The sequence below is a fragment of the Manis pentadactyla genome, chromosome 6 (genome assembly GCF_030020395.1).
Source record: "Manis pentadactyla isolate mManPen7 chromosome 6, mManPen7.hap1, whole genome shotgun sequence".
NCBI lineage: Eukaryota > Metazoa > Chordata > Mammalia > Pholidota > Manidae > Manis > Manis pentadactyla.
This window is the reverse complement of record NC_080024.1, coordinates 4176169-4203293: the sequence shown is the minus strand read 5'-3', so window position 1 is coordinate 4203293 and position 27125 is coordinate 4176169. Positions and strand designations below refer to the sequence as shown.

Below are 27125 nucleotides of genomic sequence, written 5' to 3'. Positions count from 1 at the left end.
GGAGCCCCTCACAATAGAGCACCCAACTCACAGGTCCAGGGAGAAGGAGCCTGCTTGCACCCACACCCCGGGGGTGGACCCATTCCACATTGCAGGAAAATCCCAGTGGAAAGCTCTGACTCTTGCTTGAGGGGCTTAAAAGCCACCACCAACCAGAGCCAATGGGAAGGGCAGTCAGCAGAGGCTGGCCCCAGGCCTCAACTCTCTCTCCCTGGCTCCCTTCACACTTTGAACTCTCACCTGCCTGGTGTTTCTTGGTTCTCTGACCTGAGGTGGATATAGGTCAGGGGCCACAAGGAGTGGGCCAGTTTCCTTCAGTGAGGCTTGAGAAATGAAATGTAGGTGGGCACCTGTGTTTACCAGGCTAGGAGCACCTAAAACTGTTCCCTAGTGCATACATGCCCGCCACTGTCCTGGTTGCTCCCTGCCCCCGCCTGAGAAGGGTGGAGTGGTACAGGAAGAGGGCATCCTTGGTGGTAGGTTTCTTAATTGTCCCTGCCTCCTCCAGGTTCCCCGAATATACAGCCCCTCCTGGGTGGTGATCACAGAAATCATTGGAAATGGTGACCTCATAGGCCTTTGAAACAGGAGAGCCTTGGGATTTCCCGCACTTGGCATCTGAGAAAAAGACAGAGGACTCGTTCTGCATGACTTTGCTGCCAACAATTGTATCTCCGTTATAGGTGTAGCCTGAAGCCCCTAAACTTTAGGAAAAGAAGCAACCAAGAGCCAAGAGACAGGGAGAGCAAATTCTAACATCCCCAAGTGTTTTCACGTAGGGGCCAACCTGCTGGAGCATGGGTCAGTCTCACAGGAACAAGACAGAATGAGCAGAGGGAAGGTTTTTGAGGTGCAGTGGGAAAAAACACAGAAAACTTCAGAATGCCTCCCCACACCTTCCTAAGGAACACTTCTGGGTTTTGTAAGAAATAAGAACATTTTTCATGAGGCATATTGCCTTGTGTGTGTGTGTGTGTGTGTGTGTGTGTGTGTGTGTGTAGTGTCTTCCTCCCTCTCTTCTTTGTTTTTCTAATGATGAACAGAATTGAAGAAAAAGTGTTGTTTATAGCCTACTATCCAGTACTCTCCTCCCCAAGTTTAGCATTATAGGGGCGTAAGGCACTGCTTGCTCAGAGGCATGTTAGATGATTTCGTTTAAATAAAAGATCTATTCTGCACAATGACTTTCCAACTCCTGCTGGGGAGTCATTGTCGTACACCGCCTGTGACTCCTTCTCACCCATATACTGCAGTGGGCCATGAGGAGGCAGTTGCTATCTTCAGGTGGCATTACCATTGGTACAGAAGAGGGCCGGGGCTGCTTCTGAGGGGTCCCATGGGTGTTGGATGCCTGTTTTGACCAGGCCACAGCAAAGCACCATGAAGGACAGTGACAGACCCGATAGCAGGGTCACAGCAGGGCTTGGAGATGGCCCTTGGCCAGGCGGCTGCCCACAGCTCTCCCGCTACTGGGCATGTCAGAAAAACGAGGCTGTGCTGGGAAGTAAACCAAGGCCACAAGCAAGCCTGCTAGTCTCCACCTGGACAACACCTTCTGCTCCTTGAAGTCGGGGACATAATGAACAGGAAGCTTCGGAAGGAGTAGACATTGATCATGGCGGATGAGAAAACCAGGGTGATAGGACATCACGTGACTGATTTCATGTGTTCCCGGAGTTCCCTGTTCCTCCTCCCCTCAGCATGTCCCGTCCTGGGGGGGGATGGGGAGGAAGATGGGTATTTTAGAATCTGTTTGTTACTGTGCTGTGATGGTCCTAGCATAGACCTTGATTATCATAATTCCCCTCTGTTCTCAAGTTTCCCTCAGATCCACTTAAACTGTAAACAAACAACAACCCAGAGAACCCCGGAAAACTTAGATGAGTAACTTCTTAAAGTTCAACTTCATTCTAACCCAAAATCTTCGAATTCAGTTCATTCAGTATATGTTAAGTTATCTGGAAATTTATACTTTGAAATGTAATGAGCTGAATAATCAATCATGCAAGCCAGATTTTCTATTGCCCATTTTTATTTTAATAATCTAACAAGGTTATTTCCTATATGTATTATGTACCTTGGTGAATTAATGAGGTTATGGCAGGAAACAATTTTATGTGAGGCTTCACAATTTCAAAAGTGTTATTCTGAAAGCGCTCTGGGTGTGCAGAGCGCTCAGGGATCCAGAGCGCCCCCTAGGGTCCATGTACGTAATGGCACCTGCTTTAGATATTTGGGCTCCGCGGTTCCGGGTTACCCGGCTCGCGCTCTCCGGGACAAGAAAAACCAAGACGTCTGTCTTTCATGCCTACAACTGCACAAGAAAAAATTCCCCCTTTATTTTCATTATAGGCCCCTAAGAAACCTTTGTCACGAGGGGAAAAGAATCAGACCTCCATGATTGCACAGGCTGTCAAGAAATACGGTCAGATTTTGGATGTGATAATAGATAACCCACCTAGGCTTCTCTTAAAAGCCATGTTCTCCTGATTCTTACCCAGAGCAGCGCCTGGAAGCGAATGGATAAGAAACACTCGGACATCTGGGCCTGAGGGGCCTGGGGCGCGCCGCTGCGCTTGCCCTGGCCTCTGCGGTTCCATCTGAGTAACGGGAGGGAATCCCGGCTCGCCCACCAGCGGTCTGACTGCTTCTCTCAAACCGTTAGAAGTAATACGGCGCCTACGGGACGGGGCGCCGCAGGGCCTGACCTGGGTGGGGTGGCACTCTTTGGCTGCTCCTGGCCGGGGCGGATGCTCGCGAGGGCGGGCGAGGTGCCAGCACGCCCGCGGCCCCGGGCGTTGGAGGGCTGGGGGACTCCGGGCAGCCGCGGCGCGAGCCAATCAGTTTGAGGGCAGCCTCTGGTCACGAGACTCGAGCATTAAGAACAAGCCACAGGCCACCAGCGCAACGGCACAGAATGGTATTTAACAACACACCGCGCCCCCCTGAGGAAGGGCGAGGCCCCGAAGCGCCGCCCCCGGCCCGCACGGAGTCAGGCCCCTGCACGCCCGCGACTGGGGCGCGGCGGCCCCGGGGCCCTGGGAGCCTGCGCTGCAGGAGGTCTCCTCCCCAAGTTTAGCATTATAGGGGCGTGAGGCACTGCCTGCTCAGAGGCACGTTAGATGATTTCATTTAAAATAAAAGATCTGTAAACTCTGTTCACTTACCAAACCCCAAATACATTCCTCTTTTGGGGAAGCGGTAGGCAACCCGGGTGCTTTGGCACCTTGCTTCCTTTCCCCCCACGATCTCCATCTCCCCAGGGCCCCCTCCCAATCACACCCGCATCTTTTTTGACGCCGCGGAACCACTGGGGGTGGGCGAAGCTGCGAAGCCGGACGCGACGCCGGTGGTTGCGACGCGGGGGGCTGGCCGAGGACCAAGGGCTGACCCGTTCTCCCCACTCGCCTCGCCTCCGCGGAGCTCACCCCGCGGTACCCTGGCTCGAGCGCGCCCTCTGCGGGCCGCCGACGGGATCGGCCCTCCGGGGCGACTGTCCGGAATACAGCCTGCGGGCGCCCCGCCAGGGTCTCTATGGGGGCCGGTCACGCGCACTGCCAGTCTCTGAGCAGCCGGGGCCTCGTTTCCAGGTTTTGCGTGTGTATGGGGGCGCTTTGATCACCCCCACCGCTGACGCGGCTCTTTTTTTATTTTTTCGGAAAGGAGCAAACATCTCCAGTTTTAATGTGGCCCGATTATCTCGTTTGCCCGACTTAAAATGTTTCTCTTTAACTCATTTCAATCTAGTAAATATGCTTCAGCAAGTAGCTAATTTCTCAGGGATGGCTTTGCTTCATCATTTGCATATAAAGCGCGTCGGGGGACCGGCCCCATATCCCGGTGCGCGGGTCACAGGCAACTGGGCCTCCACTTCCACGGGGACACCTGGGTTTGGTCTACGATTGGCAGGGTTGGTGGGGCACCTAGACCCGGGGGTGGGACGGGCACCTTCCCTGAGCTCCCCTGTCCGCGGCACCCGCCTCTGCGCCCCCGCGCTCCTATCTCGGGGAGGGGGCGCTCCCTGGGTGCCACATGGGCGCGAGGGTCCGGGGCTCATTTTTCCCCAAGTGCGTTCATTAAATCGCGTCTGGAGATACATGGACGTGAACACAGGAGAGGACATCGCAGCGCTCAGTCGAGCAATCTTCTGGCTTTAAATTCCGAATAAAAGCCTCAAATATTCCCGGGTCAGGGGGGCACTGTCTCATTAAAACCACTCTCGTCCTGAAACTGCAATGCAGACATTAAAGTGCAGTATTTTTCAATTAGAGCTGACGAATTCAATCAAAATTCCATAGATTAGGATGAAATGAGGCATGGGTCATTTACAGGGGAATTTAATTGCCGAGCCATTAGACAAATAGTATATTTGCCATTCCCGCGTTATCCATCATTTTCGACATCAATACCGGGGCCGCATCTCCCCGTCCCGCGGCCGCCCGGCGTCGGCTGTAAACACTCCCTTCCCTGTATCTTCTGATTATATCTGATTTCATTTAGGGCCATGGGGGATTATAAATGTTCACGCAATCAAATTCATTAGGACTTCCAATCGCATTTCTGATTGGGACCCGCTCTGCCGCTGTCCTCGCGGCGCCTTGCAAGCCCCAGGACGAGGCTTTCAAAAACATGTTTTTGATTTTAAAGCTTCACAACCTTTTGTCTTCCGACGCCCCACACCCCCTCCCCAGGCGGCCCCGCGCTCCCCGGGGTTCCTTTGCGGGGAGCACCGCGATGCCACTGACCTGACAGCGGGGCTGGGCCTCCGCTCCCCATGCCCGCCCTGCGCAGGCTGGCCCCTCACCCAGGTGGGCTGAGCACCGGCCTCCCGCTGGGACGACGACGCCCCTGCGCTGCCGCGGGGCGCTCAGGACCCGGAGGACCGGACCGGGCGCGCGGCACGAGTCCCGCGGGTTCGCGGGTGGGAGCAACCCCACGTTCCCCCCACCAGACCCGACCCGCGGGGAGAGGAGCACACTTGGCGTTCTGGAGTCCTGCTGCCGCAGGCCTTGGGCAGCGGTCGGGCCCGACCTTGGGGACTGGCAGCCAGGACCACTTTGTGGGCTGGCTCCTTTCACTCCAGGAACCCGGGTGGGGGCGGTACCCAGCGGAGCAATTCTCTCTATTAGCCCCAAGAAACAAAGCAGCCGACTCTTGCGGGGAGAGCTCAAAGGCTCAAGATATCCCTTCCAGCACAGCTGAAAAATAATAGCTTAATATTAACTGCTTCTCATAAAAATACACTTTCACAGAGGTACAGTTACAAGAAGAAACCCTCATTTTACCCCCGTACTTTGTGCCCATCACTGTTAGCTGCCTCAGTAATTTAATTGGAATGAAACGTGAGAAATGTGTCATTTTTGAAGAATTTATGCATCACTTCCTAGAAATCTCATTGTGTTAACTAGGAGCCTACTGCGTTCTGTTTAGAACCCATAATCACATTTTTATGTGTCTGTATCCCGAGTTAATGTGACCCCCTGTCTTTAGTAGATTTAAAGAAATGTTCTTTTTTCGTAATATCTGCATCAGACTCCGGTTTGCATCAAGAACATGGAAACCCTGTTTCCCCAATGTTTCCCAAACTTTCCAACTTTCTTCAGAGCAGGGCAAAGAAATGTGAATGGAAAAAGTGCCTACCAAATGAATAATTACACACCGAATTAAAATCCTGCATTAAACATAGTCGACAGCAAATACGGCATTCTCAATCATGTTTATTGCTTACAAATTGCATTACAAAGAAATCTACTCTTTTTATTGGAGTGATTAAGCAGAATGTTAGGACTGCAGAAATACCATTCTGGAAGATTAGATGAAGGCTGGAAACTCGGCTAGTTACATTGCAATGGTGAATGTATAATTTTGTTAAAGAACACGCTTAACACACAAATGAGGATCGGGCTGTCATTACGGCATCATAAAAGAGTCAACTTAAAATTATATTTATTTATAAACCCATTTCCTATAAAGCACACATATTTAATACAAAGGCAGTAGACAATTCCATAATCAATATTTTAATTACTGATTTTTTAATTATAGCAGCACAATTCTATACGATGCATCACTATTCTATAGTTCTTCTGTACTTTATCATGTGAGCTAAAATCTTGTTTTCTCTTTGTGGGGAGCACGGCTCAGCAGACGAGGGTAAGACCGCTTGCTTATGGCGCCACCTGCAGGACTCTATGAAAATGATTTTCAATACTTCAATCCTCCACTAGGCTCTAGAAATTTAACCTCAGGCTTATTTTAGCAATTTAATAACCTTCATTTTTATTTTAAAATAGAAAGATTTTGACAATTTCAAGACACACCTGGGAGTTTGAAAAGTATACTAAAGTCCAAAAATAAGAAACAGTATTGATAATAGTTGAATCTTTAGGGCTTCTGAATATCTCGAGTGCACATAGAAAATTTGACTAAAGAATAATTTATTCCTGAAATAATGGAATGAACAATGCAATATTCCTGCTTTATCACTTGGTCCTTGGGCAGCCCTTAAGACATGAAAAGCACTTGGAAAGCTAATATCAACCACAGTTGCAGTGATTAAGCTCCATTATAGACGCCCCATATCAGGACCGGTCACTGGAGCAGACCAGCTCATTCTCCAAGCCCGTATTTTACACAATTTTTGTAGAGGGTTAAGTGTTCTTCGAAAAAGTTCAACAGCCTGCCCCGTCAACGTGTGTTTAAAGGGTTATTCTGGAGATTGGAAATGTAATGATTATCTACAGTTACTGGGATTAGCAAACTGCTTCTTCAAGAGTCTGTGGTTTTGATTTTCTTCAAAACATGCTGAATTAATGGCTATCGTGCAACTTAAAAGTTAAATGTACACAAATATGCTAAAAAGAGAGGCTCAATGCTCTGTTCAGAATTTTAAACACAATAAAGTCACATGGTCCCATGTCCACGTACTGAGCGCCCGAGGACTGTGGGTCCTGTCTGGCCATCCTGCTGTGCTATGGACATTGCATCATGCCCAGGGTACAGTCAGGGTGGAGGGAGGAGAACCACCTCAGGCCCGTTGTGGGTGGAAAACCTCCCTTGTATATTTTTGAAAAATTCTTTTGGTTAGGTGACAAGCGGTATAGTCAAAGATAGTCAAGAAAAATTGGAGAGAAAATATTCCTTTTTTTTTTTTAGTAGAAACAGCATTTTACTCTTTTGAGGCCTTCTGAATTTTCAACTATGTGAATGCATCATTAAAAATTGAAATTGAAATTAAAGAAAACAATTTAGTTTTATAGAATTGAGTTTATGCAATCATTCAAAGAGAAAAGTAATGATGGTCTAATATCAACCATACAAGAATGGAAAACATTTCTTTAGACCATTTGATAAAAGAAATAACCAGAATATATTTTATTCACTGGAAAAGAAGTCAACCAGGAAACTTCTAGCTTCAAAGCAGAATGTCTTCTTGGATATTTATCTCAGCTAACTTACTTCTCTGCCTCTCCCCCCCTTCCTTCCCTTCCCCACTCACCTCTCCTCTCTTCTCCTCCTCCTCCTTCTCATTCTTATCTATGTGGAATTATGCAAGTCCCCTTAATTTCAGAACTTTCTGATACATGTAGCATAGAGCATAGCTAGACACAGTCATCAAAACAACAAATTTTCTGATACTACTTTTTGGTTAATAAAGCAAATTGCTATCTGTAATCACATTCTGAAAAGCTATGAATGACCTCCATCTCATTTGATGGTTAGGAGAGCCCAGACACCACCACCAAGCAGTTTTGCTGCTCACAGACATGACCATAAGTCAGCAACATTATTCAGCACCACTGGACAGCCACTAGAGCCCAGGTAACTCACAACTAATTTCTAGTGCCAGTTTATCTGTTACTTATTCTTGTGCAGCTGCGATGTCATGGGGGCAGGGTAAAGACTCCTTTCATCTTAGGGGGTTCAGTTCTTTACCATGTACTGACCCAGAGTGAGGGACTGGTGGTGTCGGTATTGGCTGGTGGGGTGGGGCGGGGTGCTTGTCATGGATGTCACGTGACTGTGTGTAAGGCACAGTGGTGAGAGTGATGGACAAGGAGGCCATAAAGTGCCCAGACTGCTGTCTGCCCCGGGAGTCGGCAGCCCTCATTTGACACAGATGCGAAACCAGACAGAGGGTTGCTGAGAATGGAGCCCCTCCTCTCCCCTCTTCCCCCAGGGTGCCCAGACCTGTCCAGCAGCCTTGCTGACAAGGTGGCTTTCTGGCTGTGAGCTTCCGGGCACCCTACCTTGCTGGTGACCAGTCCTCAGCCCGAAGCACTGGCCCTGCCCCCAGCAGGCTCAGTCAGGATTGGATAAAAGAGAAACAATGATGGACCTGACGAGGAATGGTGTAACCCTAAGGAACTTTAAGGGATCAGCGCTTCCTGGGAGCTGACTTTTAACAGAATCTGATTTTTAGCAGATCCGAATTTTAACCGAAGATTTCTGGGGGTGAAAGTAATGCAAAAGAAAGAATTCCTCCACAATGGTGGCATTTCAGGTAACAATGGGGAGATGTCTGGAGCTCAATGTGAGAATCCTGTTGTCTTTTTTAACCTGTAATTTGGGGAAAAACATGTGTTGGGAAACCTAGAATTGGTCAACATTCATCAGAATTTTAGAAATAGAAACTCAATATGTTTTAAGAGTTCTGCTTTGTTTCAGTACCTCAAAACATACTTAAAATTAAATACATTTCAGAAACACAACAAAACTGTTTTCTAAGTGGGGTTGGGAGGGAGAGAGGTGGCTGTAGGACGCCGTCTGTAAAGCCAGCATCTTCACTCAGATTCTAATTTGCAAAGTGCAGTGAGGACAGGGGGCCCCCAGTGGCTGTGCTTCTTGCCGTTCTCGCCCCTCTTACTTGTTCTGATATGTGACGTGACTTTGCTTTTCTACTTTCTACAGACTTTATCCCAATGTTAGGCTATCTTCTTCTAATAATAATAAAACAATCATAATAGAAGGAATCACTTATTCTCTGGGCCTGGGGCTCTGCAGTCTCTGTTCTTGGTGGGACAAAATACAAGCCTGTTAGAAACATTCAAGTTCACAGACCCACAGGAACGGGGCCTCCCCGCAGACCTCCAAGGTCAGAATCTGCATTTCAAGGTCCCTTTAGCATTGCAAACGCCTTACCTTACGTCCATTAATTCGCTGACTCCCAACCCTGTGACAGGTGCAGATACATTCATATTCCCACAGAGCAAATTTTGGTTAAGTTCTTGCTCAGTGGGACAGCCAGGCTCTGAAGCCCTGTCTCTAGGGTGCTCCCAGAGGCTCCCACTTGTCCTGCAGTGCCCTGCGTCCCTTTCCAGGACAAAGCAATCTCCCTGGAGCCCCACTGTGACTATAGCAGCTCAGCTGCCCTGAGGACCTTCACAGCCTGTCCAGTGAGGTTCAGAATTTTTGGTCCAGAAGCCAAGGCCCTCCTGATATGCCCCCCATCCCTCCACCCCTGCCTCCTTCCTCTTGCCAAAGTAACTGGACTGTCCCCTCCAGGAGGACAAATCTCCATTTCTCCCAGGTGCCCTGAACTTTCCTGCACTGCTGCCTCCATTCAAGTTTCCCTTCTGATACAGTGAGGACTTCCGGATGTCTCCTGAGGAAGGGACTGGGGAGAGCCATCTGCCTGGGCTGTGGGTGCGGGGTTCTCGAGGCCATGTTTTTATAGCCTTTTTCTAGGTCAGGTGAGTTGTCTAGGAAAGGGTGGGATGTGGCAGGGTCATCTGCAGGTGCTGGGGTGCTGTCCTATCACTCCTCTGGCAGAACCCCGGTGTGGGAATCTGATCAGCCTGGCTGCCCTTTCATGATGCCCCTCTCACGGGGTGGGCCCTGCCTGGCCCAGTTTCACCTCCACAGTGGGGTTCCTCACTGGTGCACACAACGTCCTACCTTGCACTCTAGTTGTTTTCTGGGACGTGAACCCCTCTTCCGTACTGCAGCAATGGGAAGGTGTGCCTCACTCTTTAAAGGCTCATCCCTGCAGCACCATGCAGTGGCTCAAGTGGGAAAAACAGAGCCATTGGTGTGCTCAGAGGATAACCATAAAGAATCTTTGTTTTAAAAATATGGAGTTTTAGAAAATCTGAGGTCTAGTACGGCCAACTGATCAGGAGATGATTGCCACTGAAAACACAGTTTATCACTCACCATTTTGAAGAGAAGGGGCACGCCATGCCATGGGGCCATGTGGGGAAGCACCAGGGGTGGTCAGGAGGTAGAGGGAGGGGAGGTGCGTAAGAGTCTTCATTGTGGTTTCCGTGGAAGGGATGGACAGACAGGATAGAGGCAGGACAGACAGGTTTAGGACTCGCTAGTTTGAATAACTGCAGCAGGCTCTGGGATATAATGGCTGTCTGGGCCTGTCTGGCACCTGGCCCGGGGGTGATCAGGACAGGTGGAGAGTGGCCCAGAGTGGGAGCTTAATGAAGGAGGTGGTTGGGGTGTGACCGCTGGACTGGCTGCTTTTCTGGTTTACATCAGAAAAGCATGGGTAGGGGCAGGTTGTTACTCCCTCTAGGAGCTGACTAATCTGGGGAGGGCAGTCCCTCCATGGCCAGCAGGGCCCCAAATGTCAAAGTACCAGAATATAGAAGACATGGTTAACGCAATCCTGGACCCTTAGAACAGCTCTGTTAGGTGATACTCAGGCTGGGTGATGGCAACCTTCATTACCCCGAGTCTATTCCTGGACGTTCACTGGAGATGAATCATTTGGGGTTTGGTGAGGGTGTAAGAAGACTCACACAGAATCAAAACTTCTGGCACACCACCCCTCCATTATCCACCTATGGGGCTCTGGGCTGCAACGTGCCGGGAGGCAGCCATGGGCACCTGGGAAGGCACCCTTGTCATGGAAGCAGGTGTCTTCTCTCAGTAGATACACTGGTCATGTGCTGGGGACAGGGCCTTTCCAGAAGGAATGGGACGTTTCACACGAGGCAAAGGTCCGAAGGCTGGGTAGAATGGATGCCAAGTCATTGTAGGAAGGAGACAAACCTTGGAAAAATATGTATACCATTTATTCACCTTCTGCAAGGTCCTTTCTGCTATACTAAGCAAGATATTCACAATTTTGAATGTTGTAAGCAACCCTGAGAGGCAAAGAGGGCTTTTATACCAACTCCATTCTGAGGTGAACCTGTGCGTGGTGCGTCCGCCAGGCCGGCGGGGACGGGAGGTCTGGTGCTGGTCTGCTACCCCCTCGTCCAGGAGCTCTCCTCCACATGCCGCCTCCCCGGGAGGGAGAAGGTGAGAGCCAGACCCTTAGTCCAAACACTCTGGTTTTCAGTGCAAAACCCCCTCTGGCTCCAAAAGGAGATAATGTTGCAGGGACTTGGGCAAGGGTAACAGGGGTATGAGGTCGAAGCACTCCTTGCCAAATGATTTCCGAATGGCGGAGCGGCAAAGATGCTGCAGACAGCGTGGGGTGCAGGCCAAGGCAAAGAAGGACTGGTAGAAAGGCTGGTGCTTCTGGAAGGAAGGCAGGTGGAGCGTCAATCCGTGCACAGAGAACCGACAAGCAATCTCTTCCTCACCTGACACCCCACGGCATGCAGTCCATCCTGTCCACAGCTCACTGACACCCGGTAACTACTTTAAAGGGAGAAGCAGTGTGCATCCTCCACCCAGAGGGTTTGCACTCTTTTCCAAAGTGCAGTTCTGTGGAGTCGAGGGATGTCTGTTTGGGGGATTTCAGATAATACAAGTAATCTCCCCAGATTATGCCCTGCTGTGCCCCCTTTGCACAGCACATTTGCTGTTCAGTATTGGGCACAGGACTGCGGTCTGTGACATGAGGGGAAATCTTCTAGAGGCTTCTGGGACACAAATGCCCTCACTCTTAATCGTAGCCACCATGGCCTCTGTTGGGGACAGGTGTACGCCCAGAGCTGTCTCGGTTGCATGTTGAGTCATCAGAAGATGAAGCTGCCACACAGGGGCCAGAGCTTGCGGATGCCCACGAGTGCCCACCTTCCCTGGGCATGGGTACTTAGGCCCTGACACTCCTTGAGCCAGCATGGGTCTGTTTTCTGCTCTTTGCGCCCCAGCTATGATGACAGGCTCTTGGCTGAGTGATTACTGAACCTCCAGAAGGAAAAGAGAAGCACTGAGATACACCCCCCGTTTCCGTCCGTCATTATGCACTTGCCTGGGTGTGAGTGCAGCACTCCACACACGGCTAAGCAGACACAGATGACAATTCTGCACTCAAGGGGAAGAAAGGGCAGCTCCCCTACCTGAAATACTTCTTCGGGAATCACGGCCTTCCAGGACTCTGCCACTTGGAGCTGAGGGTAGCAGTTCGAGAGGACCTCAATGACCGCGGGCGCCGGCGCGCAGGCCTTCAGCACCTGCAGGGAAGGGGTGGGAGACGACGTGTATGTCACCTGGGTTTGGGTCCAAGTGGGGACAGGGCTGGAGCATGGATCTCACTTCTGCCCCCTCCTGGCTGGGTGACCTCACTGTGCCTCAGTCACACACGGAGTGACAGAAGTCACACTAGCAGGGCAATTGGGTCACAGGTGTTGCTTCTCAGACCAGCCAAAGCAGCTCCCCGCAAGGGGCCTGGCGCAGCATCACAAACAGGCTGGAAGTGCTTATCCTTCCAGGCCCAGAGGGGCGTGTGGGTGCTGGCAGGCTCCCTTGGCCCCCAGAGAGCTGGGCAGAGACTGGGACTGAGGTTCTGCTGGGAGGAAGGTTGGCCGGGATGATGTTCCCAGCAACTTATCTCAGTTTTCTAATGTGACAGGAAATTGAGAAGAATTGCTTTGCTGCTAGATTTTCCTCCACTTGGCCCTTCCATTTTATTTTCACAGTCCCCACCAGCCAAGGGTTCCTGTTTTCTTATTTGCAAATTTTATGATTCAGATCTATCAGCTTTATCATAAAGGTAGGAACACTACTTGCTTTCTAACAATAAACTTTTTTGTTATGGAGAAATTTGAATGTACACCCAAGTAGACTGACCAATATGAGAAAAGATCGTGTCCTTACCAATACCCCACGGCCAGTCCTGCCCGGTCTGCACCCCAACACCTCCCCCTAACGTTATTTTAAAGCAAATTCAATGGGTCCTATCGTTTTATCTGTAAATATTTCAGTAGACCCTTTAAAAGAAATATAAAGATAGTATTATTACCACATCTGGGAAATGAACTATGGTCATTATATATCATCTAATATACAGTCAGTGTCTAACTTCACAAATTTCTCTTAAATGCCATTATTAGAAAAATAGTTGTTTGTATAAGAATCCAAATAAGGCCAAGGGTGAGACCAGTTGAGGTGATATATTGTTAAATCTCCCTTTTTCTGTTTCTTGTGATTTATTGTTGAAGAAAGGGGGTTATTGGTCCTGTAGAGTCTAGTCTCTCAGAGCGGGGATTTCGCTAATGGTATCCCTGTAGGGTTTTGGAACGTGCCATTCTCCTCTGCTTTTTGTAAATTAGTAGTTGGATTTGGAAACTTGATCAAATTCAGGTTTGATTTTGGGGAGGAGAAGAGCAACTTCATAGTTCTCTGTTTTTGAGGTTGAAGAATTACTAAGCATTGTAAAATTGTTCTTATTTCTTGGTTGAGAAAATTGAGGGTAAGCAATTTTGCTAAAACCAGGCACCACGTATCTATAGCAGACCACAGTCGGAGCTGAGAGCTGTGCTCGGCCTGCGCTGCGCTCACGGGGGCTGCCTGGACAGAGTCCCATAGAGGAAGGTGTTTAATTAGGTTGCTCCATTTACAATTTCCCCAGTTTCTTTCAGAGATAAAAATCCCCTTAAGAAATACAGAAAAATGAAATAAAAAATTTGCATTTCTTTGTGCAGAGATAACCACTATTAACATTTTGTATATACTATTTTATGCATTTAAACAAAAACTGATATGTATAACAAAAGGGGCTAAAACTTTGCATATTATGTTGAAACTTGATTTATGTCCACTCAGAATAGATTGTGAACAATTCTGAATTATAAATGAGCATTTGGTGGCCATATATTATTTTATGAATATATCATAATGTATCCAATGAATTAACTATTGCAACTTGATACTATAAATGATGAACATCCTTGAACATAATTCTATCTCTTTCTGCTCCCAACCATTTTTATTTAGATAATAAGATAATTCTATCCCCTTCCTACATTGAATTCCAAGAAATAGAAATGTAGGGTCAAAGAGTATGTACTTTTTAAAACTTTTAAAATATACAAATTGTGATATGTAAGTTGGTACACTTTTTGAAGAACTGAGTATGCAAGTCCCTCTTTTTCCCTATCCAAACCATCTCATTAATTATTTAAATGTGATAGGTACGATATAGAATATTTTCTTTTGTTTTCGTTGACCATTTGTCTTTTGTGAATTGCTAAATTATGTTTTTGCTCATTTTTCCTATAGTATGTTCATTTTTTTCATTGGTTTGTAAGTATATTTATTCAGGTTTTTTTTCACATAGACAGTCATGTTTTCAAATAATGGTATTTCTCTTCAGTATTAACATTTCTTATTTATTTTCTTATTATATTGGGTGAGCTTTTAAGTTCAATGTTAAATAACAATATTGATAGTAGGCATCTTACTCCTAATTTTAATAAGTTTGTCTCAAATGTTTCATCAGAAATATGTTCTTGGATATTAATTTCAGATAGCAATTCTGTTCTAAGGAAGTATCTTTCTATTCTTAGGTCATTACAAATTTTAATGTTTAATTTTATATTTTTTACCTTTTTCTAACCTAGTTGATGTAAAAACATTTTCCAATATTGACCCACTTTTGTCTTCATAAAACAGACTATTTGCCTATTTTTCCAAGTATAATGCCAGATTCTGTTTGCTAAGATTTCTCCATCTTTTTCAATAACTAAATGTGGTTTATGGTTTTAGTTTTTGAGATAATTTTGTCAGGTGTTACTATCATTTTATGCCAACTTAGTAAACTAAGAAAATCTCTACTTTATTAACACTATGGAAGGTTTTAAAAAGTAGATAATTATTAATGATTGATCTTGCACTGGACATTGTCTAAGCCTGGCCTTTGGTTGTAGGCAATAATTTGATGTTTTCAATTTCTTTCATGGTTCTCACTATCTTTTGTTTTGATTTCTTCTTGAATCAATTTTGTTAATTTTTGTTAATCTTTATTTTCCTGGGAAACAATCTTTATTTTAAAGAATTTTGGTATTGTGTATATCAGTCAGGGCTCCAGTAGGAAATAGATGGCCCCTCTGACAGGATTACTCTGGGTTTGTTGGTACAGGCGCTATTCAGCCAGGTGTGCGCACAGGGGAACTGGCAGGCACTGGGCACTAATGTGGGGCTGGCAGCACTGCTATGTCCGCCTCTGGGCCATAGGATAGCCAGTCCGGCGGGCTGTCTACTGGGAGCAGGGATCCTTGGTTGGGAACACAAGCCAGCCCGAAACAGAGGGGGGGCCACACGGATTCCTCCTCTGACCTCGCTCTCCGTCCCCTCCTGCCGGTTGCTAGGAGGCTGCCCTGGGGGCACCCAGGAAGGCAGAGGGCCAGAAGCCTTGCAGACGTGTCCACGTAGGTGGAGAGGAAAGCCAGGGTGGGAGTCATCTGCACCGAATCCAGGAATAGGCACACCTCTTTTCAATTGAAATTCACTGGAATTGTATTTTCAATATCTTTCCTTATTTAGTCTTGTTGCAATTTTGTCTAATTGGTTTTTTTCAACCAGCTGTTATTGGTCAGATCTTTTAAAAATATTCTGATCCCTTAATTTTTGCTTTTATCATTAGTTCCTCTCTCTCTCTCTCTGACTCTTTGCATCAACTGCTCAGTTTAGTAACTTTTTTTTCCTTGAGTCGTAATAAAAGCAAGTTTTAAAATGGTATGGGTTTTCTTTTGGGTGTAGGTATGGTCACAGCCATAAGTTTTGAGGCATAGGGTTCCCACTATCTTTCTTAGGTAGTCTGCCTTCAATAATTATTGATGAACTTCTTTGGTAGTGAACTATGAAATTTCCAAGATGTTACTTAAAAAAATTATTCTTTGCTATTAATTTTCTGGTGTATAGTTGTAAGGCTTTAAACAACATCTGCTTTTGCAGTACTAGAAGTTATAGTCTGCAGGGTTCAAAATTCAACATGTACTTGTCATATTTATGATTTGAAGCTTTTAAACATGTATTTTTTTTTTGACAACTTGGTCTGTAAAAGACTGGGATATGAATTAAAAATCACCCAGAATTAGTTTTCAGTCAGTCTCTCCATTTAACATAATCTTAGGTTCCTGATCATTATCTCTTCACTTCTTTACTGCTGTCAAATGAATCTTTCCTTCCCCTGAGTATATGTATTTCCCTGGAATTTGTCTATGTTGCCTATTGATAGCAATACATCATTTTATTCTTAGCTTGTTTTTGTTACAATTACCTCTGCCAATACTTTAATTTTAACCTTTTAATTCACGTGTTTTAAAGCATTTGAGAGTCTCTGTATTGGTAATAGGGAAGTTTAAGAAATTTATATTTATTATTATGAATAATCTATTTGGTCTTCTACCTTGTTTTATTCTTTATGATTTTTTTATGCCTCGTTTCCTTTTTTGTCTGATTTCTGTTGTATAGGTTTGTCTTTTTTGGTGTTTATCTTTCATATTTTGGAAGTATGTATATTATTTAAAATTCTGTAAGTGGTTACCTTCAAAATAACAAATATTAAACTATGTTTCTCTAAACATCCAAATAGCCTCTTTAGTGCCCTGCATGCGCCATTATCCCTTCTCTCACATCTCTCTCTCAACCAGTCTTCTTCCTTAACTAACCTCTGGAATTTTGGTTCCAGATGATGATTATTACAAGATCATATTTTATGGTATACATCTCCTTCGGAAATAATTTTTGGTGTTTGCACTTAGTTTTACAGCCTGCCTTATAATGAGTTAAGTTGTCTCTATCTTACCTGGGGTGCATGTTCACCACTTGTCTGCTAAGCCGTTCATCCCACAGGATGTGTTGGGCTCCTCCAAGAAGCCGGGGCTTGTTATGCTTGGGTGACACAGAGGCGGACTCTGCCTGAACAGAATTTTAGAGCCCCAAACGGTACAGTCCCAGATACTATCACTACTACTAGAAGCAGTAATAATAAACAGGTGCCACAGTCCAGTGGTGGGGGAATCATAAGGTGCTGAGATGGCACCTAACTCAGACCTGGATTTACAATGAGTGGTGAGTTGTCAGGGGAAAATTCTAGAGGGTGACATTCAAGCCAAGACCTGGCTGTGGAGTAGGAGTCTGAGGACAAGAGTGTTCTAGGCGGAGAAAAAGCAAACTTGGGAGGAGAGAAGGAATGGAAAATGTTGGCTGGGGCAGGAGTTTGATGTGGGGGGTGGGGGAAGCAGGGTAGATCATGGAGAGTGTCGTCTGCCACCGCGAGGCTGGCCTTGATCTTGAGGGCACAGGGACGCCCTTGGGGGTATGAGTGGAGGAGTGACAGGATCAGATTTTAATTTTAGAACATCACCATGGCTACAGTGTTGAGAAGAGTTTTGAGGGGCCAGAGGGGAGGCAGAGAGTCCAGTTAGAGGATGTTTTCACAGTCTAGGGGAGAGATGGTGGTGGCTGAAACTTAGCTGGTGGCAGACTGGATGGAAAGAGGGGAAAGGTTTGGAGAGCCGTTCTGGGGGTGGAGTTGAGAACATCTGCGGATTGAGCTTCTCATTCTGGGGAGGCTCTCCCATAGCCTCTCTGTCTGACGGAGTGCTTCCATCCCACCTGGCCCTCAGCTCCCCACTGCCCCCAGGCTGCCCTGCCAGGAGCACCTGAGAGCTGCCTGAATCTGGTGGTCGACGCTCTGCCTCACCTGTGCTGTGCCCACCACGTCTGACACAATCTCGTCTTGCACCTTGATCTTCCCTTGGCTTCCAGGAAGCCACGCACGTGTCCTTCCCCTCCCTTCCTCAGATGCTCCTGCCTTTTCCTGGTTGCTTTCTCATCTCTCCATCTCCTTGATGTTCGGATGCACCTGCACTCAGTCTTGCTCCTCTTCTATTTGCTCTCACTCCCCAGTGAACTCATCCAGGTTTCTGGCTTTAAATACCATCCATGTGCCACTGATTCTCCAAAGCATATCTCCAGGTGAGTCAAATCTCTGTCTCAAACTCCAGGCTTGAATATCCAGATATCCAGGTGCTTGCTTGCTATTTCCACTTTGCATGTCAAAACAGAACTCCGTGTCTCCCCTGAACTCAAACTTATGTCACCCCTAACCTTCCCTTTCTCAGTTGATGGCAAACCCGTCTTTCCAGACTCTCAAGCTGAAACCTTGGACTCATCTTTGACTCCTCTCTTTCTCTCACATCCCACATCTAATCTGTCAAGAAAATCTGTTTGCTTTACCATCAAAATATATCCAGAATCAGACCACCTTCCTTGTCCATGCCACCAGCACCCTTCCCGTGGATTATAGCACCCTAACTTGTCTCTCCCGTCCTCTTCTTCTACTAAAGTATTTTCTCAGCATGGAGGCCAGAAGAATCTTTATGAAATGTTAGTCTTGTCATGTCACTTCTCTGCTCAAACCCCTCCAGTGGCCAAAGTCATTACAACATCCTACAAGACCCCACACCATGGGTGCCCCTCCTCCCATCTCTGCTCTCATCTCCTACTGTCCCACTAGCCCTCTCCACCTCCAGCCACACTGGTCCCTTTGGTGCTCACACACAGGTCAGGCCCACTCTGGCCTTAGGGCCACAGACTGGCTGCTCACCTGCTGGAATTCTCCTTCCCCAGACATCTGCGTAGCTGATGCTCTCCACTGTCTAAAGTCTTTACTTGAAAGCCACCCACCTTAAGTACCCTATAAAATTGCAGCTGCCTTCCATCTTACTTCTTTTCTCTATAACCCCTATCAATTTATTGACCCATTTATTATGCTCATAGTTTAATGTCTGTCTTCCCCATTAGCATGTAAGCTTCATGAAGGCAGAAATACTTTTTATGTCTGATGAATTCACTCATGTATCATAACTACCTAGTATGTGGCTGGCACATGGCTGGTGCTCAAAAAATACTTGTTGAATAAATAATCAAATACATGGAAGTATTTTTTCTTTTAAAAAAATGCACTAGGAAGAGGCATATCTTATGAGCCCTTAGTATATAAAAGTGTTTTTCTTTTACCATCAGAATGAAAGCTATATTGGCCAAGTCTAAAAATCTAATGACCCATATTTTCCTTTAAAAATCTGTAGATGGCATTTCATTCTCTTATGATAATATTGCTGCAGAGAAATCTTGAGTCTAGCCTGATTTTTATTCCTTTATGAGTAACTGGTCTTCTGCTTGGATATTTTGCAAGATTTTCCCATGCTTTTTAAGAAAATATTTGCTAAAATGTACATAGTAATGTTTCCCCTCTTTGATTTGCAGAGAACACACATTTAACTTTTAAAAGACTTTTGTGCAGCTAGGTTTTCTTCTAATATGTCTTTTATTATTATTCCTAATCCATTAGTTCTAGGCTCTTCTTCAATAAGATCACTTATCTACGGGTTGGCTCTCTATACTCTATCCTTCATGACCATTATTTCTCTCTTAATTTCTTGGTTTTGTTTTTATCTTTTGCACTTAAGAAGAGCTTTTCGCATTAGTCCACCTTTTTGGTGAGCATTGTGATTGACTTTCCAATATTCCAAATGACTAGTTAAATCCAGTTGTGGTAATTGCATCCTTGCCATTTATTGGTTCGGGGAAGGGCAGGTTTAAGCCAACTAGGGTCAATGAAACACAAGGAGAGATTTCCTCCGGGCTTCTGGAGAAAAGCAATTGGACATGAACAAGGAAGCTGGTTGGCCCGGTTGTTCTGAAAAGCATCTTGTGACCAAAAGAGGAGCCATTCTGAGGACAAAGCTACTTAATGAGTTTGTAAAGCATCTGGTTCTTTGGTGACATCCTCAAGACACCTAGAACTAACCAATCCTGAAGCCTGCTCTTGCTCAGCACTTCTTGTTATATGAAATACAAGGGAAACTGGAACCAAGTCTGGAGCTGCCAGGTGGTGGCTGTCACTATGAGGAGGAGCTGTTGGGGCCATGAGATGCAGGTACTGCTGGGGAAGCTACCCAAGACAGAGAAAGAGGAGGGGAAATACCCTGGCTGCTGCTTCTCTCCACATTCCACTTCCCATGGTGTCTCCCTTGGTGAATCCAGCCAGAAGCCAGGTGGCACTGGACTCTGAGTTCAGCCTGCAGACTGCAGCTATACTGCTTCCATCTGTTCCAGACACAGAACTAGGGACACTAGGGACGGATCTGACAGCACCTGGGCAAACATACAGCACCCTCACTCTCATCGTTGATCTGATTTTTTTTTTCACAAATCAGTTCTGCTTTTACTTCCTCAATCTGTAATCTCATCTACCACCGTGCTCTTGCCTTTGTGGTATAACCTCACCTCCCCCAGCTGCCCTTCCGTGCCGTCCTATTGACTTCTCATCTTACCCAGTTCTGTGGTATGGACTTAAAGGCCATGCCCTCCTACCCTTCATGAAGGACGGCACACACGGCACCCAATTTCTCGGATTTTCTTCTCAACCCCTTGAAGAGAGGTGTGGACTTCCTCTCTGTTCTCTGGATGCTGACCCACATTTCTTTTTCTGCCCCTTTCCCTCTCATGAATGCATTAATTCTTTTCTCTGTTGATCTTTGATTAAGGTGAGATGTAGACATGAGGTCTGTCAACACGCAGGGGCAGTCCAGCTCCCGTTCTGCCTGTTTATGAGACACTGCAGGGGCAAAGGGGAGGGAGGCTGCTGGGGTGGTGCCCGTCCTGCTGGTGCAGCTTCTACAGCCGCCTGCTGACCTGCTCCACCAGGAGGCCTCTTCCTCCTACCCTCGTCCTAGCAGAGTTAGCAGGTTGCTGTGCAATACAGTTTCTCGGTTTCCGCCTCTGCATTTTCCTGCACTGCTTCTCCACAAGCATCCCTACTGCCTGGTAGAACAATTTTTTGTCACGTCTGCCTGCCTGATTGCCTGAAAACGTCTGGCAGAGCAGTGGAGGCACATGAATTCTTCCTGACTCAGACGTGAGGCCATCTTGGTGGCTTCCTTTCCCTCCCTTTCTACCTTCCCCCCTCTTGTCTATGTCTTCACAAAGACAGGAGCAGCTGCCCCTTTAAAATGGGTAATCATATTGATATTTTAAGACTATTCATCCTTGTCTCCCCACTACCCCAAATCAATTTTCCCCCCAATCCATTGCTGTCACAAAGTCAGGCTTATATGGGCTTTAGAGAAGGAGAGAGACAGGGAGTGAACGCAGGAGACAGAGCTGCATGAGGAGGGCCAGACAGGCATATGTCTTTGCCCGAGATCTTGGCCAGACCCCATCTCCCCCCCACCCACAGTGTGCCCCTGACACACTGGTATTTCTGGCTCACACAAGCTGCCACTAACATGCCATTTACTGTACCACGGCAGTCTCTGATTTCAATCGTTCCTCTCTGTGTTGGGAGAAAACCGTGCCGTTAAGACGCGGTGCACGCTGGACCCCTCCAGGTCTAGTCTGGTCCTGTTTCTATGGCATCCTAGGCAACGCCTGCTTCACCGGACCTTCCTCAGGCTCACCTCAACCTTGCAGCCATCCTCCCATTGGCCCTTTCACTTGGCTTTGCACAGTGCTAAACGGTTGCCAGTGCCTGCATGCAAGGTGGCTGTCCCTGCAGGAAGAGCTGTCTCCCCTCAGCAAAAGCCCCCCCAGCACCCCGCACCCCCCGGGTCACAGACTGTGACAAAGCCTTATTGCCTGTCTCTGGGAATTCATTTCCTGTCCCTCCTCTGTTCCACCGCTCTGGGGCTCCCCGGCCCTCCCCAACCCCTCAGCGCTGTGCCCCCTCATGTTTGCCAGGCAGCTGGCTGCCTTCATTATTTTTACGCCAACACAGTTTAAAAATCTCCGCTGCCTCCTTGCTGTCTGCGGAGAAGCGGCTGCCACATTACTCTGACATGCTGATGTCATTAGGGCCCACACGCACTCTCTCCGGCTAATGAGGCGGCAGAAAGAAAATTAAGGGGAAAAACCACACAGGCACATTGCTTTATATGTAGATGGAGGAATAAAACAAGAGGAAGAAAAGCAGAGGTGCGGGGTGGGTGACAGCCGCCTCTCTCCTCCCGCCAGGGCAGGGCACGCACGTAGCTCTGTGAGGATGGAAATGGAGTCTGGCTTTTGACTATTGCTATCCAGGATTCTCCCACTAAAAATCCTGTGGAATTGGAGGAGTGTGAGTCACTTTACGTACATCTGTAGTTGGGTAAGAAGAGAACATGACACTGTTAGGTCCGTATTTCAGCACGGTCAATACCGAGAAGGGAGGCTAGACCAGAGGTTTGCAGATGTTTCCAGAACCTGGCATTCTTGCAGTCAACCTCCATTCCCCTGTTCAAGCCATGTGCATCCTCCCCCCGACTGCTACACCCGCCTGTGGTTTCCCACGTGGCCCCTCCCCCTGCACACTCTCTACACTTGAGCAGAGAGATCATCCTCAAACACTCATTTGATTCTGTCATTTCTGCTCCTTAAAATGGTGTCACAGAGTTCCACTGTTCTAAAGACAAAGGCTCAGCCTCCTGACAAGGCCAGCCTCTTGCTCCCTCTGGCTGTTTCCTCTCCGGAAACTAGGTCATCTTTCTGGCACACATGGGGCAGTGCTTCATCTGCCCCAGGATGTTTGCCTCAGCTGTTCCTTCCTGCCTGGAGTGGTCCTTCCTCCTCCTTTCACTTAGATAAGTCTTCAGCCTTCGGATCTGGACTCACTTCACACACGTTTGGGGAGCCTCTGACCCACCTCCAGGCCAGGCCCCCATTTGGCACTTTCAGGGTGTGGGGGGTCTTGGTTGTACGGCTCCTCTCTCTCGCCGCTGCACCTTCACACTCGTGTGTGTAGGTGTCTCAAGTCAAGGCTGTCTCACCCTGGAGACTGGCAGCTCCCGGAGGGCAGGAAATACACAGGCTCAGGTGCCACACTAACTTCAGCTCTGAGCACAGCAGTTCCCTAGAAATGTTTGTTGAATGAATAAAGAAGTGCTTAAGAGATGGCTGTGGGGTGTACAGCCTGTGTGGTTTGGGGGAGATGGGTCATTGCTGGTGTTGTCCCTGCACTTTCCACCAGTCAGCTGGTGGGCTGACTAATTATTTACAACTGCCCAGCTGAGGGGCAGAAAGATGGGAGAATGAAGCCCTTTATTCCACACCAAGCACCCAACCCCACAAAGTCAACTACCGGCAGTTGCAAAACAAGTCTGGAACCCACACGTGTGTGTGTTTCTCTGCCCCTTTCTCCTGCTCTCCTCCAGGCAGGCCCCGCCTGTCTGACAACTTCCAGAATTCAACTTGGCTGCCCCTGCCACAGCGCCTGCACCTGTCCTTGGGCCGAATACCGACTCTGGGGTTAACTAGCGGTCATCTGGGCACAAAGCCCTGGCACTGTCAACACGCTGGCTTCCCAAGCCCTGACACCGCTTTGATCTTCGCGGCAGAGCAGTGTGCGCGGCTCCGAGGGAGGCTTGAGTCCGCCCGCAGCCCTGACGGTGCCTTTGTTTGCGCGCGGGGAGCTGTGATTTATGTCATGAGCTCACTGTGAAACCTTTGCCTCGGTGATTCCGAGCTCCGTGGGCGTCTCTTTACATCTATTTAAAGCACTGCTGCTGCCCGCGGACGGCGGGCTCTGTGACACTCCCCGTGCCTCTGTGCACGCCTCGCCATGGCGCTGAGTTCTGCCTGCAGAGCATCTTTGTGGCTCGATTCAGTGTGTTTGCTGCGCGCTCCACAGGGCTGCTGAGCCGAGTGGCGTCTGTCCCTTTGATGTCCCGCGTGGTGATGAGACCCCTTCCCTGGTGGAGCGAGGGGGTCTGCGTGGAGGGAGATGCCACTGCCGGATTTCCGGCATGGGCCCTGGTAGTCCTGCGGCAAGACTGGGACAGCACAGGTACCTGTTCGTACGCTTGGGTGAATCTCAGTGTGGTTGGTAAATGTGTTGCCAGCCACAACCTTGCTGCTGGCCAGGAGCTCCAGGTTCTATTGGCAGCGGACCTCACCAACACTCTTTCCTGGGGTGCCCCTTAGAGGTGAGGTATGGGGGACCTCAGTGCAAAGAGGTCGAATCCCCATTTCCAAAGATTTGACCACAGGCTGTGGTCGTGCGCCCTGTAGTTGCTGGGATCCCCTTTATTGATTCACCAAACACTGACTGAAACTCTGTAGGTGTTGACACAGCGCTATGTGCAGGGGAGGCAAGCGTTGCAATATTTATTTTGTGAAAGCCTCAAAGTTTTAAGATTTCTTAAGTAAACTCCAATTCCTCCCACAGTGGTGTGGAATTGCTGGGAGGTTCACTGTCACTTCCAGCAGCCAAGTACTTCTTATGGCCTCTTGGCCCCAGCTGTAACTAACTGCCCCCAAATCCGACTCCGTGGTCAAGTGGGTCCCCTGCAGAACCATGCTCTATTCCTGTGTGGCTGACACAGTATGCAGGACCCTGGGATAGTGCCTCTGGAGTCCTGGAGGGGAAGCACTGTGCCTTGGCCTGCATCTCGGGGTCAGGGTAGGATACTTCTTCCCTGCCTGGAGACAGAGTGCAGGTGCTAGAGGTCCTGTCCTCAGGGACGGTACCTGCGGGGCTGCACCTAGGCCTTGGAAAACTGGACCAAGACCACGCAAATTGAATTCTTTCAAGGCTCACAAAAGCTTATTACTAGTCACTACTGAACTGTACTGACTTTTCTTTTCTTTAAAAGAATTTGCCCCAGTATTTTTCACTTGTGGCCCATTATGTAAAGTCTTCTTTCTTTTGTTTGTTTCTTGCTAACTCTCTATGTAGCTGAAGTGTGTATCTCAGCTTAATGTAGGCGCCGTGTGACTTGGAGGGCAGAAGGTGGGTCTCGTTTCCATTGTGTCAGTTGATGAATTAAGACTACTAGTATTGGGAAATATTAAAATGTAAATTATGAATATGAAAGGTAAGTGTTGTAGAATATAAAAGTGCTAACATTTCTTCTCTTTCAAGGGTCCATCATATTGAAATCACTTCATTAGTAGAGAGCCATGAGAGAATTACTCAAAGACTGTGAAAGTTGGAGTAAGAGGAACTTGTCAACATGTTCATCCAGTAAGGAAGCATGCAGCGAGTTGTCTGGGTAGATTTTCTAAGTCTCACCTATGATTTCAGAGATACAGCCTTTGCAGTGTATGCACTGCAAGTGCAAAGCTGGCGTTTGAGAGAAACGTGTGCATCTGGCTATTTCAGGTCATCTAGAAATCGGTCCTTTTTGTATAACAGCTTTTCAGCTATTTGTTCAAAACTTCTCAGGCCAAACTATATCTCTTGCATATGACTGGTGAATTGGGGTAAAAGCGATAATTTAAAAATTAAACACACCCAACTTTACATCTAATGGAACGACTTCCCCTCAGAGAAGTCTTTTGGAGAGGACAGCCTCTTATTCCAACCAATATTTTGGTAACTTTTCTTTTGGAAACATTTTCTATCTCTCGAGCATTTTCTCTGATGAAAAATCTTTTATTCTTCATCTTTATTATTTCAGGGTATATGTGACATGTTGAAAAAGGGACAAGCTGCTCAAAGTCAAGTCTGCAAAGTGGGGTTGAGGTCCCAACATAGCCTTGACCCTGGACGCTGCCCTTTACCTGGTTGAGGCTCAGGTAGGAGAGTGTCCTGTGCCTGGGCATAATTCACAGGAGTGTGGTGAGGATTGAATGAGAGAAATTTGCAAATGTGTGAAGTGCTATCATTAATCTCACTAATAACGTGAATGATCACATTGAGTAATTTGTTTCCTATCACATGCCAGATGTGACAAGACGCTGTCATTGTTCACTAATTACACCAAAAGATAAGCTGCCAAAATATTTTGGGCCGTCACGGCATCATTGGAATAAGCCTGGCATTCCTAAGTGACCGCTTCGAAAGGACGCACTTGCATATGCTTGGTGACACCCCACCCTCTTAATTTTCTGGTGACTCTGGCCAGCGGGCTCTGGGCCCTTGCCCCTCAAAGCGTGGCCCCAAGAACAGCAGCCTCTACTCACCTGGAAAGTGGTTGGCAGCGCAGACTCGCCCAGCCCCAACCCAGGGAATCAGAATTCTTCATTTGAACAAGGGCGTTCTGGGTCCCTTAAAGTTTGAGGTGCATTGCATGCCACCCAACAACAGGCTGGGTCCCTGCACTGCATGGCTCCGGTGGGCTGTCCCGAGGCCCCCGCTTACCTTGTGGAAGGCGTCGGGCCACATGGCGGGGGCGCCGTGGTTGAGGAGCGCCTGCGCGGTGCGCTGCGGGGCGGGGTCGGGCGCGCAGGCGGCCACCTGCAGCACGCGGGCCAGTGGCGAGGCACCGCCGTAGTCGAGCGCTCCCGGGTCGGCGCCGTGCCGCAGCAGGAGGAGCGCCAGGTCGGGCCGCGCGTGGCCGCAGGCCTTGTGCAGCGGGCTGCGCTCGTCCTCGTCGCGCGCGTCCGCCGCCGCCCCGCCCCGCAGCAGCAGCGCGCACAGGCGCAGGGAGCGCGCGTGCTCGTCGGGCCGCCGCGCCGCTCCGCACGCCGCGCTCAGGGCCGTCTCGCCGCGGGCGTTCCTCGCGTCCACGCGCGCCCCGCGGCCCAGGTAGAGGCGCGCGTGCTCGTCCAGGCCGCGCTGCGCCGCCACGTGCAGCGGCGTGTCCCGGCCCGCGCCGCCCGCGCGGTGCACCGGGGCGCCGTGTTCCAGCAGCGCCTGCGCGCACCTGCGGGGAGGCCGAGGCCGGTCAGCGCCCCGCGGGGCGGGTGGGCTCCCGCAGCAGCAGGGAGGCTCGAGGGAACGGACGGGGGCTCAGCTCTCCCGAGCCCTGAGTTCAAGATGGGTGGGGGGGCGGGACACGGCCACGGACGGTGAGATTATGGCAACAGCTGACGTGGGGGGCCACTGCTTGCGAATGGTGGAAGTATCTAGGGACGTCTACGAATCCACACGCAGAGTTAAAATTTAGGACTTTGTCACTGGGACTGCTTTGGAGGGCCGTGTGCCTGCGGAGGTAATGCGGCCGCATGGCAGTGCCGCACCTGTGCTCGGTCCCGGGCGGCGGCTGAGGGCCTGGGAGCGGCAGTTCTAA

General features: G+C 48.5%; 1 protein-coding gene across 5 annotated transcripts in view; it reads right to left on the bottom strand.

Annotated features, from left to right (window-relative positions):
• Positions 1-5705: 5705 nt before the first annotated feature.
• ASB18 (ankyrin repeat and SOCS box containing 18) overlaps positions 5706-27125 on the bottom strand; it is a 60283-nt gene continuing 38863 nt past the window's right edge. For 2 of the 5 annotated variants that reach the window (XM_036901066.2, XM_036901065.2), the window contains 3 exons: positions 26255-26759; positions 12158-12359; positions 5706-11478 (listed from right to left, as the gene is read on the bottom strand). In XM_036901066.2, coding sequence (XP_036756961.2) covers positions 11120-11478; positions 12158-12359; positions 26255-26759 — 1066 coding nt within the window. In that variant the 3' untranslated portion in view covers positions 5706-11119. The other 3 variants (XM_036901071.2, XM_036901067.2, XM_057503395.1) reach the window with 2 other exon arrangements.